This window comes from Heptranchias perlo, chromosome 35 (assembly GCF_035084215.1).
Source record: "Heptranchias perlo isolate sHepPer1 chromosome 35, sHepPer1.hap1, whole genome shotgun sequence".
Classification (NCBI taxonomy): Eukaryota; Metazoa; Chordata; class Chondrichthyes; order Hexanchiformes; family Hexanchidae; genus Heptranchias; species Heptranchias perlo.
Window position 1 is genome coordinate 25,609,274 of NC_090359.1, and position 16,464 is coordinate 25,625,737.

At 47.2% G+C, this 16,464-nt stretch overlaps 1 protein-coding gene across 1 annotated transcript in view; it reads right to left on the reverse strand.

The window, feature by feature from the left end:
• LOC137302315 (retinal guanylyl cyclase 2-like) overlaps window positions 1-9,713 on the reverse strand; it is a 51,416-nt gene extending 41,703 nt beyond the window's left edge. Inside the window, exons 1-4 of the mRNA XM_067971954.1 lie at window positions 8,972-9,713; window positions 8,031-8,332; window positions 2,621-2,975; window positions 1,250-1,334 (exon numbers count right to left, since the gene is read on the reverse strand). Coding sequence (XP_067828055.1) covers window positions 1,250-1,334; window positions 2,621-2,975; window positions 8,031-8,332; window positions 8,972-9,713 — 1,484 coding nt within the window. The remainder of the gene's footprint in view (window positions 1-1,249; window positions 1,335-2,620; window positions 2,976-8,030; window positions 8,333-8,971) is intronic.
• Window positions 9,714-16,464: the final 6,751 nt, after the last annotated feature.

Consider the following 16,464-nt stretch of genomic DNA (forward strand, 5'->3'; position numbering starts at 1 on the left):
CAAAAATATCCCGGGTTTAATCCCGGGTGTGTACTGAGTTAGCTGACCTCAGCTGGGGCACCATTAGGGCCATCAGTACCCTTGCTTAGGGAGGGCAAATATTGGCCAGGGTTCCCCACTCCTGAGTGCCATCCTGCGGCCCGTTACTGGATGAATGTTGGGTTGAGGACAGGATCGGGATTGACTGTGATGCCACTGCCAGCGGAATAGCTCGCCCAGCCTCACCGTCAAGGCTCGCCTGTGATTAATGGGTCATTGTGGGAGAGGTATCAGGAAGCGATTGATGTCCTGTGGAACTGCGCCCTCCAACAAGAAGTGAAGGATTCTGGTCCTCCAGTAACATCAGCGAGCATGATGGACTGGTTGTCTCATAAATGCAGAAGCTTTGTGTCACAAGGTCGGTCGCAGGAAACCGCTGAGACTTCAAAGCAAAAATCAGTAAAAAAAAATATACGATCACAAGAAATGGGCCAGTCGATTATCAGAACACAGCTGTGTACTGAGTGAACAGTCTCAAGGATGTGGTGAAGTAATGTCTTTAAATCAACACCACTCTAATAGATTGGACAAAACAACGATTATGAAAGACTTTAATCTATCCCCTTCTTAATCACAGCTGGTTTGATGTAGACATGAAAGCAGAGATGAGATGTAAAGAAGGCATGACCCCTAAGCTAATGTGTGCAGCCAGAATCATAGAATGTACAGCACAGAAACAGGCCATTCGGCCCAACTGGTCCATGCTGGTGTTTATGCTCCACACGAGCCTCCTCCCTCCCTACTTCATCTCACCCTATCAGCAAATCCTTCTATCCCTTTCTCCCTCATGTGTCTATCCAGCTTCCCCTTAAATGCATCAGGAGATTCTGAGGAAGCGAAGATGTTGGGGGGAACGTCTAGAAACACCGGGAAAGAAGGAACGGACAATGAAACGTCAGCCCAGCTCCAGAGACTGAGGAGCTGGTCACCTCATGGTCTTGACTGCCACTCTCCAAGTCCTTCATTCCTTGTAGAATTGTCGTGCTCGGTTAATAATAAAATTAATCTTGGACTGACAAAGTAATGTACGTTTATCTCTCTCTCTCTCCGCAATCGGTGATCCCTACAGGTTGAACTTAGGATAAGGAACGGATAGAAGTGATCTTTTACCCTATGCCCTTCAGTATAGGGAAGGGGGGAGAGAAGACTGGAGGAGAAAAATTAGCAGGAAAACGAAAAACACGTAGTATAAATTGAGAAAAGTGCAAACCTGAGGAAAAAGGCCAAGATTCCACCAGTCAGAATCAAACCGGAGACCAGGGTGAGCATCAGCAGCACAAAAGTGGCCTCCACTCCTAGGCAGGAGACACAATAAATCATCCATGGGTGTAAAGTATATTTTTCCACTTAGCTTCAATCAATGGTCAATAAACTCAAGTCCATTCACTAGGTCACTGGGAATATTACAGCACGTTGAATTACATTGAAGTTTACAGCACTGAAACAGGCCATTCGGCCCAACTGGTCTATGCCGGTGTTTATGCTCCACACCAGCCTCCTCCCACCCTCCCGTCATCTCACCCTATCAGGATAACTTTCTATTCCTTTCTCCCTCATGTGTTTATCCAGCTTCCCCTTAAAATGCCTCACCTACTCCTTGTGGGAGCGAGTTCCACATTCTCACCACTCTCTTGGTCAAGAAGTTTCCCCTGAATTCCCTATTGGATTTATTGGTGACTACCTTATAATTATGGCCCCAAGTTTTGCCCCTCTCAGGCGGATGTAGAAGATCTCACGGCCACTATTTTGAAGAAGAGCAGGTGTCCTGGGCCGATATTCATCCCACAACCAAAAAAGACGGCACCTCCGACAGTGCAGCACTCCCTCAGTACTGCACCGGGAGTGTCAGCCTGGATTATGGGCTCAAGTCTCTGGAATGGGGCTTGAACAAGAGCATACGTGCGTGTGCAAAAAGACAAACGAGAGTTGCACTGATTCACGTCTTTCTCTATTTCACTGATACGACTATGGTCGGTGCTCTGCTGAGCATTTCCACTCAGTTCCACCCAAGTTCCAATACGTCCTACACGTTCTTCCTTGTCTCAACATCCCCACTGTTCGAATCAAGACTTATCGCACTTATCTTTCTCTTGCCTACTTTCTTACCCAGGGCCTCAAAACTGTGGAACTCCTTATCTCCCTCAGTCTTTCTTCATTACTCCTACAATCGAACAAATGTTTAAAACCCAAACTTGGCACCATCCGATCGCTACTTCTCGATTCCTGTTCTTTTCAATCATGGTAGTGTCCTGGACTGTTGGACCATGGGGGAAATTCGGACAGGGGGACACAAAAGCTGGGTGATACGGCATCTACCGCCCGTTCGATATTCAGTTGCATTGACTCCAATATCGGGCGGGCCGTAAAACGGGCAGCAGATGCGATCGAAATTCATCCCCAATGTGTCTTGTTCCCTCGTTGAGCTTTCTCATTAAGAATAAAGATTTGACAGTACCCATTCCATTGTACCACCTGGAAGGGCATGGCTTTGATGCACCTAACCTTGCTATGGGGGGGGGGTGGGGGGAGGGGAAGACAAAAAAAATGAAGGAAGACGTCAAGTAGAAATAACCAACCTTACCTCCTGTGCAGATATCCTTGGAGTCAAACCAGCAGAGAGCATCTGTGCCTGGAACGGAGCCTTGTGGGAAATGGATGGCCTCTTCAAGATAGTTCAAGGTGCCTGTAGCCATATTGACTGAGTGGGTAGCTTTAAGTTGGTTCCCAGTTCCATCCGTGTCTAGCACCACATAGTCAGCTATGACTCTCCCATCTTTGTTGGTCCTCAGGGGTTGGTTGAATCCGTCAAACTCAATCTCGTTGGTGTGCCAGGCAATGCTGGTGCCAGTCACCCATCTGCCTTTTTGATAGGCATTTTCAGTCGCTTTGGCCAGGAAGTACATTGAGTTGTAAATGGTACCAAATAATGGAGAGACCTGTTGGGAAGAGCATGTGTTAGCAGAACACACTTGGCATTTACGCAACAGCGAATCATTTATCCGTTTGCAACCAAAACTAACCTGGTGGCTGAACGTTACAAAGCCAATATCTGCTGAGCTCCTACGTCACGCAGGCTATCAATTACAACTACAGATTCACAAATCATTAAAAGTAGCGACGCAGGTTACCAAGGCCATAAAAACATGCAATCCAAGCACTGGGGTTCATTTCTAGAGGGATAGAATTGAAAAGCAGAGAAGTTATGTTAAATTTGTATCGAACCTTGGTTAGACACTTGGAGTACAGTGCACAGCTCTGGTCTCCATACTGCAAATTGGATATAGAGGCACTGGAGAAGGTGCAAAAAAAGATTCACAGGGATTTTACCAGAACTGAGAGGTTATAACTATCAGGAAAGGCTGAACAGGCTGGGGCTCTTTTCTCTAGAAAAGAGAAGACTGAGGGGTGACCTGGTAGAGGTCTTTAAGGGGAAGCTAGATAAGTACATGAAGGAGAAAGGAATAGAACAATAAGCTGATAGGGTGAGATGAAGAGGGGTGGGAGGAGGCTCGAGTGGAGCATAAATGCCGGCATAGATCAGTTGGGCCGAATGGCCTGATTCTGTGCTGTAGGCTCTATGTAACTCTATGTAAATAATAAATAGCAGGGCTATGGGGAAAGAGTGGGGGAGTGGGACTAATTGGATAGCTCTTTCAAAAATCCGGCACAGGCACGATGGGCCGAATGGCCACCTTCGGTGCAGTATGATTCTAAGATGAAATATTTGGGAATGAGTTACAGACCAGAATCTAATCAAGGGATCTGGATAGTTTACATATAGAATGGATACCCTAGAGTGAGTACAGCCTGGAATCTAATCGGAGGGGTCTGGATGGTTTACGTACAGAATAACAGATACCTGTGATTGAGTTACAGACTGGTATATAAACAAAGGACTCAGATGGTGTGTACTGAGAATAGGTTGGGAGTTATGTCGTACTATATACAATATACCATGCAGCACACAACAGATTATATTGTCCAATTACCATATGCAATTTGTACCGTGCACTATACTGTAATATGGATAATATACTATGCGTCTTTCGGATGAGACTTTAAACTGAGCCCTCTCAGGTGGACGTAAACGATCCCATGGCCACCATTGGGAGTTCTCCCCAGAGTCTTGGGCCAATATTAATCCTTCAACCAACATCGCTAAAAAGACAAATAATCTGGTCATTTATCTCATTGCTGTTTGTGGGATCTTGCTGTGCGCAAATTGGCTGCCCCGTTTCCTACATTACAACGATGACAACACTTCAAAAAGTGCTTCACTGGCTGTAAAATGTTTTGGGACGTCCTTTCTATGCAGTATAAAATATATATTTTATTTTATATTGTAAACTACCTAATATCTACCAGACTACGTACAATAAACTTATGCCATAATATATCATATAATGTGAAAACAACGTGCAACAAGCTTTAGAGAAGATGCAGAGGAAATTTACTAGAATGATACCAGGGATGAGAGACTTCAGTTATGTGGAGAGACTGGAGAAGCTGGGATTGTTCTCCTTAGAGCAGAGAAGGTTAAGGGGAGATTTAATAGAGGTGTCCAAAATCATGAAGGGGTTTTGATAGAGTAAATAAAGAGAAACTGTTTCCAGTGGCAGGAGGGTCGGTGACCAGAGGACACAGATTGAAGGTGATTGGCAAAAGAACCAGAGGCAACATGAGGAAACATTTTTACGCAGTGAGTTGTGATGATCTGGAACACGCTGCCTGAAAGGGCGGTGGAAGCAGATTCAATAGTAACTTTCAAAAGGGAATTTGATAAATACCTGAAGGGAAAAAAATTTGCAGGGCTATGGGGAAAGAGCAGGGGAGTGGGACTAATCGGATAGCTCTTTCAAAGAGCCAGCACAGGCACGATGGGCCGAATGGCCTCCTTCCGTGCTGTATCATTCTGTGATTCTACGATGAAATGTCCTCCATTGACTTGAATGCAGTCAGGTTATTATCTCTCCTAATCCGACTGAGCCATGCTGCGTTTGCTGACGGAGATTGAGTGCTGGCTATCTTCTGTATAATAGGATTATTTCATCTAAACGCCTCGGTTGAAGCTCGCGACCAAGGGTTTTAGATTTAATTCAACTGGAGTGAGCAGAGCCCTGGGATATTCAAGCAGTACGCCAGCCAGCCAAAGCTTGGGGGTTTTTTTTTTATTCGTTCATGGGATGTGGGCGTCGCTGGCGAGGCCGGCATTTATTGCCCATCCCTAATTGCCCTCGAGAAGGTGGTGGTGAGCCGCCTTCTTGAACTGCTGCAGTCCGTGTGGTGACGGTTCTCCCACGGTGCTGTTACTTTTTTTAGCGAGATTTTACAACTGAGTGGCTTGCTAGGCCATTTCAGAGGGCAATTAAGAATCAACCACATTGCTGTGGGTCTGGAGTCACACATAGGCCAGACCGGGTAAGGATGGCAGGTTTCCTTCCCCAAAGGACATTAGTGAACCAGATGGGTTTTTATGACAATCTGGTAGTTTCATGGCCACCATTACTGATACGAGTATTTTATTCCAGATTTTACTTAATTAATTGAATTTAATTAATTGAATTTAAATTCCCCAGCTGCTGTGGCGGGATTTGAACTCATGACTCCAGATTATTGGTTCAGGCCAACATAACCACTATGCGACCATACCCCCACAGGTGAAAGCCTGCTCGTGGGGACTTTTTTAACCGAGCCCTTTCCTATTTTTGTTTCCTTCTGCCCTCCCCCCAGGAGATGTAGCTGAGCTGGATCCTGTTGTCACCTGGTGCCCACACCTGTACACTTTTCAGGTGGTCACTGGATAGCGATCAGGTGTGGGGCTAATTATCCTTCATGTCAAAGAAAGAACGGGGTTTGCATTTATATAGCGCCTTTCACGGCCTCAGGAAGTCCCAAAGTACTTTCCAGCCAATGAAGTACTTTTTTGACGTATAGTCACTGTTGTAATGTAGGAAACACGGCTGCCAATTTATACACAGCAAGATCCCACAAACAGCAATGTGATAATGACCAGATCGTATTTTTTTACATGTTGGTTGAGGGATAAATATTGGCCGGATCACCGGGGAGAACTCCCCTGCTCTTCTTTGAATAGTGTCGTGGGCTCGTTTACGTCCACCTGACAGGGCAGACGGGGCCTCGGTTTAACGTCTCACCTGAAAGGACGTCAAGTCCGAAAACCAGTCTTTGGCAGAATTCTCCAGCTACAGCCTTTTGTCTTGAGCACGAAATCTAAGCTGGTACTCCAGTGTAATACTGAGGGAGTACCGCGCCTCTAGCCAAGCTGTTCCAGTACAGCTACAACACTGGCATCTACCCGACAATGTGGAAAATTGCCCAGGTATGTCCTGTCAACAAAAAGCAGGACAAATCCAATCCGGCCAATTACCTCCCCATCAGTCTACTCTCAATCATCAGCAAAGTGATGGAAGGTGTCGTCGACAGTGCTATCAAGCGGCACTTACTCACCAATAACCTGCTCACTGATGCTCAGTTTGGGTTCCGCCAGGACCACTCGGCTCCAGACCTCATTACAGCCTTGGTCCAAACATGGACAAAAGAGCTGAATTCCAGAGGTGAGGTGAGAGTGACTGCCCTTGACATCAAGGCAGCATTTGACCGAGTGTGGCACCAAGGAGCCCTAGTAAAATTGAAGTCAATGGGAATCAGGGGGAAAACTCTCCTGTGGTTGGAGTCATACCTAGCACAAAGGAAGATGGTCGTGGTTGTTGGAGGCCAATCATCTCAGTCCCAGGACATTGCTGCGGGAGTTCCTCAGGGCAGTGTCCTAGGCCTAACCACCTTCAGCTGCTTCATCAATGACCTTCCCTCCATCATAAGGTCAGAAATGGGGATGTTCGCTGATGATTGCACAGTGTTCAACCTCTCAGGTAATGAACCAGTCCGTGCCCGCTTGCAGCAAGACCTGGACAACATCCAGGCTTGGGCTGATAAGTGGCAAGTAACATTCATGCCAGACAAGTGCCAAGCAATGACCATCTCCAACAAGAGAGAGTCTAACCATCTCCCCTTGACATTCAACGGCATTACCATCGCCGAATCCCCCACCATCAACATTCTGGGGGTCACCATTGACCAGAAACTTAACTGGACCAGCCATATAAAGAGCAGGTCAGAGACTGGGTATTCTGCGGCGAGTGACTCATCTCCTGACTCCCCAAAGCCTTTCCACCATCTACAAGGCACAAGTCAGGAGTGTGATGGAATACTCTCGCCTTGCCTGGATGAGTGCAGCTCCAACAACACTCAAGAAGCTCGACACCAACCAGGACAAAGCAGCCCGCTTGATTGGCACCCCATCCACCACCCTAAACATTCACTCCCTTCACCACCGGCGCACTGTGGCTGCAGTGCGTACCATCCACAGGATGCACTGCAGCAACTCGCCAAGGCTTCTTCGACAGCACCTCCCAAACCCGCGACCTCTACCACCTAGAAGGACAAGGGCAGCAGGCACATGGGAACAACACCACCTGCACGTTCCCCTCCAAGTCACACACCATCCCGACTTGGAAATATATCGGCCGTTCCTTCATCGTCACTGGGTCAAAATCCTGGAACTCCCTTCCTAACAGCACTGTGGGAGAACCTTCACCACACGGACTGCAGCGGTTCAAGAAGGCAGCTCACCACCACCTTCTCAAGGGCAATTAAGGATGGGCAATAAATGCCGGCCTCGCCAGCGATCTGGGAGGATTATAGGGCAGGAGGAGGTTATAGAGATAGGGGAGGGGGGCGAGGCTGGAGAGGGATTTGAAAACGAGGATGAGAATTTTAAAATCGAGGTGTTCCCGGACCGGGAGCCAATGTAGGGTCAGCGAGCACAGGGGGTGATGGGCGAACGGGACTTACAAATCAAGGTGGACTTGGGACCTTCCTGCTTTGTACGGCTTCGCTGCCCACTGGATTGATTTGCCAAGCCGCGGAGGGGGAGGTAAGAAAGTAATTTCACCGTTACCAAAGTTACCAACCTGCGTAGGTTGCAGGGAAGTGCGGATTTCATTGTTCTCCAGAGCTTCGCTGAAGACCTCGTAGAAGTCCTTATCTTTCGAATCCATTGTGATGGTGAGCACCGCATCGTAGGAACGCCGCAGTGCAGGGTTACCAGCCAGCACTGGATAGGTAGAATTCCGATAGGGTAGGCTGTATTGGATGGTGTCATAGGGAATGAACACATAGGTCCCGTCCATCATCTTCATCTCATCTGCCTTCTCCAGGAGGATCAGTTGCTCCTCCCCACCGATGAGGACTGAGTGCATACACATTACCACCACTGAAATGAACAATAAACGGCATGGTTATCGGATATAAAGAAAGAACTTGCATTTATATAGCGCCTTTCACAACCTCAGGACGTCCCAAAGCGCTTTACAGACAATGAAGTACTTTTTTTTTGAAGTGTAGTCACTGTTGTAATGCAGGAAACGCGGCAGCCGATTTGCGCACAGCAAGATCCCACAAACAGCAATGTGATAATGACCAGATAATCTGTTTTATTAGTGATGTTGGTTGAGGGATAAATATTGGCCCCCGGACACCGGGGGGGGGCGGAGGAGAACTCCCCCTGCTCTTCTTAAGCAGCCAAACAGTAACTCCAGATAACACCACGGGCCTCTCTGACCGTGCAGCACTAAAGTGTCAGCCAAGGTGATGTGGCAGCTCCTGGAATTGGGCCTGAGCTTCTGTCCTTCTGGCTTTTGGTCACCTGTCCTAATATCTCCTTAGTTGGCTCGGTGTCGAATATTGTTTGATAATCGCTCCTGCGATGCGCCTTGGGGACGTTTCACTACGTTAAAGGCGCTATATAAATGCAAGTTGTTGTTGTTGTTGAGCTGTCGGACGTTCGTTCTGTACATTCTCACTTCCGTTATATGCCACCTAACCTTTCGGCACCCAAACAGACTCTTCCTACCTCTTACTTTGTCCGCTTGCTTGATGCGCCTCAGAGCCTCCGCCGCTCCCTCGGCATCTGTCTCCATGGTGACGACCAGGGCGACTGGAAGCCCGTAGTGCCGCAGGGAGTCGACGAGCTCGCGCCCCGTTTCGGCCCAGAGGTCCTGCTCCGAGGTGACGACAGCCACGCGGGCCCAGCGGAAATGCTTCAGGACGTTGAACAGAACCTCGGTGGCCAGCGGCAGGGGCCTGGCGAAAGTGGGGAAGCCCCCGCCGTTGTCCAGCTCGGGGTCCAGGCAGGCCCAGGAGAAGATGGGCTTGTTCCAATTCTTCCCAAAGAGGCCGGCGGCCGTGCAATAACCAGGGTTTAGGGGGCCAACGAACCCCGAGGCGTACTTTTCCAGTCTGACAAAGCCAGCCAGGCCTCTGGAGGTCTGGCAGTCCTCGTTGAACAGGACATAATCATACCAATATCCTCCCCTCAAAGACGGATCCCTATTGATCCGATTAGTCGCCAACCTTGCAGCAGCGTCTGGCAGCGCCTTTGAGAAGATTGGGTCACAGGTCCATGGACCCACAAGACCTATTTTGAAGGTAGCCGGTTGGACACAGAGGGGCAAGCAGAGGCCAATCAGAAGCACAAGTTGCAGCTCCTTGTGATCCCATTGGCTGCTCCTTGTGTGGACTCGCCCACCGACCCGTCTGGGGCGGTTTGGCAACCGGGGAAGAAAGTTTTGGAAGCCGATTCTCAAAGTCAGCATCGTCCGCACTCGGGAGGTTGCCACGTTCAACAGATTGTCTTTCAAGATCCTTCCATCCAGTGCAAGGCAGCTCCTTCACGTTCCGAACAAGAGCCGGTAGTTTCATAAAACACTGTGGAAACCTTCAGTTGATGCTGAAAGACAAAATTGGTGGGGGTTAAATCAATTTGCAAACGGCCTTCCCAGGATCTCAAAATTGTGGAACTCTTCGCCTCCCTCAGTCTTCCCTTCCTCCTACCATGATAAGGGCCTTTAAAACCCATCACCTAATCACTGATAAACTCCTGATCACTATCCAGTGACCCCGATGAAAATATTATGTAGGTGTGTCTCAGTCTTTGCATGTTGGGTAAAGATACGACCAAGCTCAGTCTCAGGCTAGGGTCCGATGCTTCCTACAGTCAAACATTTTGGCAACAAAGTCCAGACTCACACATGAAGAAAGGTCACTTAAGCAAGGATAGCTTAGCGCTGGAGGAAAATAACCAACGTGACAGGACCTGCATCTCGTGTCAAGACCTGGGTTGGACAAAACGGTGTGAAATTGCAGATCACAGCACAGGCTGTTGCTTTGGGAAAAGATGCAAGTCTCCCGAGACTTGAGCGCGTTATCCAGGCCGACGCTCCCCAGCGCCAGCACCGAGGGAGTGCTGCACTGTCGGAGGCGCCGTCTTTCCGATGAGACTTTAAACCGAGGCCCCGTCTGCCCCTCTCAGGCAGGCGTAAAAGATCCCACGGCCGCTATTCGAAGAAGAGCAGGGGGGAGTTCTCCCCGGTGTCCTGGGGCCAATATTTATCCCTCAACCAACATCACTAAAAATAGATTATCTGCTCATTTGTTTCAAGCTGTTTGTGGGATCTTGCTGTGCGCAAATTGGCTGCCCCGTTTCCCACATTACAACAGTGACTACACTTCAAAAAGTACTTAATTGGCTGTAAAGTGCTTTGGGATTTGCTGAGGTTGTGAGAGACGCTATATAAATGCAAGTCGTTTCTATCTTTCTCTCTTCCCTGGCATATATTATAAGTGGAATATCCAAGTTTGCACTGCCCTCTACAACAGTTTGAAGATCTTGTCCTCTTACACCTAATTTGATTGAAACCCTTCACATTAAATCCACTCTCAGACTCCCACAGCTTTATACTAGTATTCGAAATGGCAGGGACCTGGCCTTTGATTTCACTGAGCCAAACACACACTAACGAGATCAATGGATTTAGCAGAACAACTGCGCTCTTTGGAGCGAGAGGTAGAGGGACAAAGAAAGACTGAAGGAGGCAGAAATGAGAGGAGATAAAGAAATTCCAGTACTGACGGAAGGTCTGAGACCTGAAACGTTAACTCTGTTTCTCTCTCCACAGATGCTGCCCGACCTGCTCCAGCATTTTCTGTTTTTATTTCAGATTTCCAGCATCCGCAGTATTTTGCTTTTGAGATAAAGAAATAGATTGCTAAACATAGACAGACAAATGGAGAGAGGCAAAGAGGCCAAGAAAAACAAACAGAGCACTCCCTTACTAGCAGGTGCCCCGGACCAGTGATTCCCATTGGTCCCAGACACTCCCAGACGGTGATTTCCCCTCACTGTCAGACGCTCCCAGACGGTGATTTCCCCTTACTGTCAGACGCTCCCAGACGGTGATTTCCCCTCACTGTCAGACACTCCCAGACGGTGATTTCCCCTCATTGTCAGACGCTCCCAGACGGTGATTTCCCCTTATTGTCAGACGCTCCCAGACGGTGATTTCCCCTTATTGTCAGACGCTCCCAGACGGTGATTTCCCCTTATTGTCAGACGCTCCCTGACGGTGATTTCCCCTTATTGTCAGACGCTCCCAGACGGTGATTTCCCCTTATTGTCAGACGCTCCCAGACGGTGATTTCCCCTTATTGTCAGACGCTCCCAGACGGTGATTTCCCCTTATTGTCAGACGCTCCCAGACGGTGATTTCCCCTTATTGTCAGACGCTCCCAGACGGTGATTTCCCCTTATTGTCAGACGCTCCCAGACGGTGATTTCCCCTTATTGTCAGACGCTCCCAGACGGTGATTTCCCCTTATTGTCAGACGCTCCCAGACGGTGATTTCCCCTTATTGTCAGACGCTCCCAGACGGTGATTTCCCCTTATTGTCAGACGCTCCCAGACGGTGATTTCCCCTCATTGTCAGACGCTCCCAGACGGTGATTTCCCCTCATTGTCAGACGCTCCCAGACGGTGATTTCCCCTTATTGTCAGACGCTCCCAGACGGTGATTTCCCCTTATTGTCAGACGCTCCCAGACGGTGATTTCCCCTTATTGTCAGACGCTCCCAGACGGTGATTTCCCCTTATTGTCAGACGCTCCCAGACGGTGATTTCCCCTTATTGTCAGACACTACTAGATGGTGATTTCCCCCTACTGGCAGACACTCCCAAGTGGTTATTTCCTGTGCAGATAGAGTGGTGCACAAACTGAGATTGTGATACCCTAATACTAACCGTATTGTTATATTATATTTTTTAAATGTTAATTTGTATATTGATACGAATGTAAGTATTATTATTAAGTGCGGGAGTAGGCCATTCGGCCCCTCGAGCCTGCTCTGCCATTTGATAAGATCATGGCTGATCTGATTGTGACCTCAACCCTACTTTCCCGTCTACCTACTATAACCTTTGCCTCCCTTGTTAATCAGGAATCTATCGAACTCAGCCTTAAAAATATTCACTGACCCTGCCTCCATCGCTCTCTGGAGAAGGGAGTTCCACAGACTCACAACCCTCAGAGAAAAAATTTCTCCTCATCTCCGTCTTAAATGGAAGACCCCTTATTTTTAAACCGTGTCCCCTAGTTCTAGTCTCTCCCACAAGGGAAACATCCTTTCAGCATCTGGTATCTTATAGTCATATAGTGTCTTATATCAAAGCATCTCAATCTGCTTCATTTTTGTTCTATTGATTTGGGTTGATTTCATGCACAAAACGTGTTCATTTCTAGATCAACGTCAAATCTGGAACACAAACATCTATTTTAGATTAAGCCAGATAAGATTTACAGACACAAAATTTAAATTGTTCTAGATCGGTTTCACAAATGTCAAAAATGGAGAATTGGAGGTCAGTCTCACAACCATAAGATTTGGATTGTTCTAGGTTCATTTTACAAATATATAATTTGGATTGTTTCAGAATCATTTTATAAATCTAAAATGTGGATTGTTCTAGATTAATCTCACAAACAAAAATTTGGACTGTTCTGGACTCATTTCACAAACAAAATCAGGATCGTTCTAGATTCGTCTCTCAAACATAACATTTGGGTTGTTCTAGACATAGTTTATAAATATAACATTTGGATTGTTCTAGACTCAGATGACAGACATAGAATTGGGAATGTTCTAGATTAATTTCACAAACATAGAATGTGGGTTGTTCTGGACTCAGTTTACAAATATAACATTTGGATTGTTCTAGACTCAGATGACAGACATAGAATTGGGAATGTTCTAGATTAATTTCACAAACATAAAATGTGGGTTGTTCTGGACTCAGTTTACAAATATAACATTTGGATTGTTCTAGACTCAGGTGACAGACATAGAATTGGGAATGTTCTAGATTCATTTTACAATCATAAAAGTTGGATTGTTCTAGACTCAGTTTACAAACATAACATTTGGATTGTTCTGGATCTGTTTCACAAATGTTGATCATGGGTCCCATGGGTGGTGAAATTACCCATCACCCTGACAGCAATTCCAATGTATGCCTCCTTGCGAACGAGCCCTGGGTGAAGTTAATAGAGTTTCCAAAAACAACTTCAATGGTTAATTTTAAAGGTTTTGCCATGAGCAAAAAATTTTTTTAACTCACTGAGCGACCACATGGTATCCATCGTCCACACAGAACGTAGGAACAAATCGACATTTCACTGCATTTTGTTGTTGCCAAAATTACATTGCTTATTTTGTCCACCTCACTTTCACAAATCAAATTATTATTCTTTTTCCCCCCCAAGCAAACTCACTGAGATCTATGTAACTGCAAAGGAACTCACCTGTCCAATTCAGTGAGCGCAGCAGAAATTCCCGATCAGATCAGGCACAAAAAAAAAATGGGTAGAGAGAGTTCCTTCGGTGAATGAGAAGGGATTCCAGCAGCTTTGGCAAGAGGAAGTTTGCACCTGAGGGGAGGGTTGGGAGAAGAGGTCCAGATGCTGGTCTGTTTCAGCTCTTTGCCTTGTGGGGCTGAGGGCCAGATGCAAGGAGCGGGGGAAGAATAGAATAGGAGAGAGAGAGAGAGAGAGAGAGAGGTTTAGATGGGCCAGGAGCAGATCACCACTGCTTTGGAGCTCCTGCCTTTACTTAATCCCTGCTTTCTACCACTGTTTTGAATTTAAGCCGATTACAGGAGATATTCTGAGTGCATCAGGGCAGGAATGGTGCGGGAGGCATTAACTACAAATGTCAGCCTAACATCATCCCTTGACTATGGAGTTTACCCTTTCAGTATCATATCTTTTAGTTAATTTAGCTAGAGGCAAGATTAACTTATCCAATGTTAACACAGAAGTTGACCCATTTATTTTAAAGAACGAACTTACATTTATATCGTGCCTTCCATGACCTCAGGACGTCCCAAAGCGCTTTACAGCCAATTAAGTACTTTTGAAGTGTAGTCACTGTTGTAATGTAGGAAACGCAGCAGCCAATTTGCCCACAGCAAGATCCCACAAACAGCAATGTGATAATGACCAGATAATCTGTTTTTTTTTTAAAGTGATGTTAATTGAGGGATAAATATTGGCCAGGACACCGGGAAGAGCTCACCTGCTTTTCTTGGAAATAGTGGCTGTGGGATCTTTTACATCCACCTGAGAGGGCAGACGACATCTCATCTAAAAGATGGCACCTCCGACAGTGCAGCACTCCCTGGGAGCGTCAGCCTGGATTTGGGAGGTGCAGCTGACCAAGGAAGGGAATCCGGCTCCATGGTTGAGTTATAAGTGGATACCCCGTGGGTCCTCAATAACGTGGCTCTCCAATATCAAGGCTGAGGAGGTCGGGTCCTTTATATTGAACAGTAGCATCAGTAGGAGTACCACCAATATTTATTCCTCAACCAACATCACTAAAAACAGATTACCTGGTCATTATCACATTGCTGTTTGTGGGCGAGCTCGCTGCGCGTAAATTGGTTGACGCGTTTCATACATTTTTTTTTATATTCGTTCACGGGATGTGGGCGTCGCTGGCAAGGCCGGCATTTATTGCCCATCCCTAATTGCCCTCGAGAAGGTGGTGGTGAGCCGCCTTCTTGAACCGCTGCAGTCCGTGTGGTGACGTTTCTCCCACAGTGCTGTTAGGAAGGGAGTTCCAGGATTTTGACCCAGCGACAATGAAGGAACGGCCGATATATTTCCAAGTCGGGATGGTGTGTGACTTGGAGGGGAACGTGCAGGTGGTGTTGTTCCCATGCGCCTGCTGCCCTTGTCCTTCTAGGTGGTAGAGGTCGCGGATTTGGGAGGTGCTGTCGAAGAAGCCTTGGCGAGTTGCTGCAGTGCATCCTGTGGATGGTGCACACTGCAGCCACTGTGTGCCGGTGGTGAAGGGAGTGAATGTTTAGGGTGGTAGATGGGGTGCCAATCAAGCGGGCTGCTTTATCTTGGATGGTGTCGAGCTTCTTGAGTGTTGTTGGAGCTGCACTCATCCAGGCAAGTGGAGAGTATTCCTAGTGACTACACTTCAAAAGTACTTCAGTAGCTATAAAACACTTTGGAATGTCCTGAGGTCGTGAAAGGCACTATATGAATGCCTTTCATTTCTTTCCTGCCTCTCCGAGTCTCTCACCGTGGAAATATATCGGCCGTTCCTTCATTGTCGCCGTGTCAAAATCCTTGAACTCCCCACCTAACAGCACTGTGGGAGAACCTTCACCACACGGACTGCAGTGGTTCAAGAAGGCGGCTCACCACCACCTTCTCAAGGGGCAACTAGGGATGGGCAATAAATGCTGGCCTTGCCAGCGACGCCCACATCCCCAGAATGAATTTTTCAAAAAAAAAATCCCATGAATCACAAGACACCGAGCCTGATTCACTTAGTAAATAGGAGCGAGCAGTACCTGGCCGTTCTGGGTCTCTGTTCAGTGCCACGCCTAAAGGCTACTCTACATAACGAACAACCACCTTTAGAATTCAAGATGTGCTCATTTCGAGAAGGGCAGGACTACAAACCTGGGGTAGGTCTCGCCAAGAAGAGACCCAACATTGAGTTGGGCAGGGTCCCTGGGTCCCAGTCTCTTGACATCAGGGAAGAGCTCCATCGTCAAGAGGCTGCTCTGAAAAAAAAAGGATGTCAAAATCCGTTTCATTATTGAATGGACTTCCGGATATTAATTCCCTAACTCAATACGGGATAAAAATACCGCAGGGTTAGGGAATTAATCTCTTAGTTTCTGACTTTTTCTCTATTTGATAGATAAGTCAAAGGCATCCATAGAATTACTTAGAATTTACAGCACAGAAACAGGCCATTCAGCCCAACTGGTCTATGCTGGTGTTTATGCTCCACACGAGCCTCCTCCCTCCCTACTTCATCTCACCCTATCAGCATATCCTTCTATTCCTTTCTCCTTCATGTACTTATCTAGTTTCCCCTTAAATGCATCTATGCTATTTGCCTCAAGTACTCCATGTGGGAGCGAGTTCCACATTCTAACCACTCTCTGGGTAAACCCGCTGCAGCCTCTCTGAGCTAGCCAGGGTAAT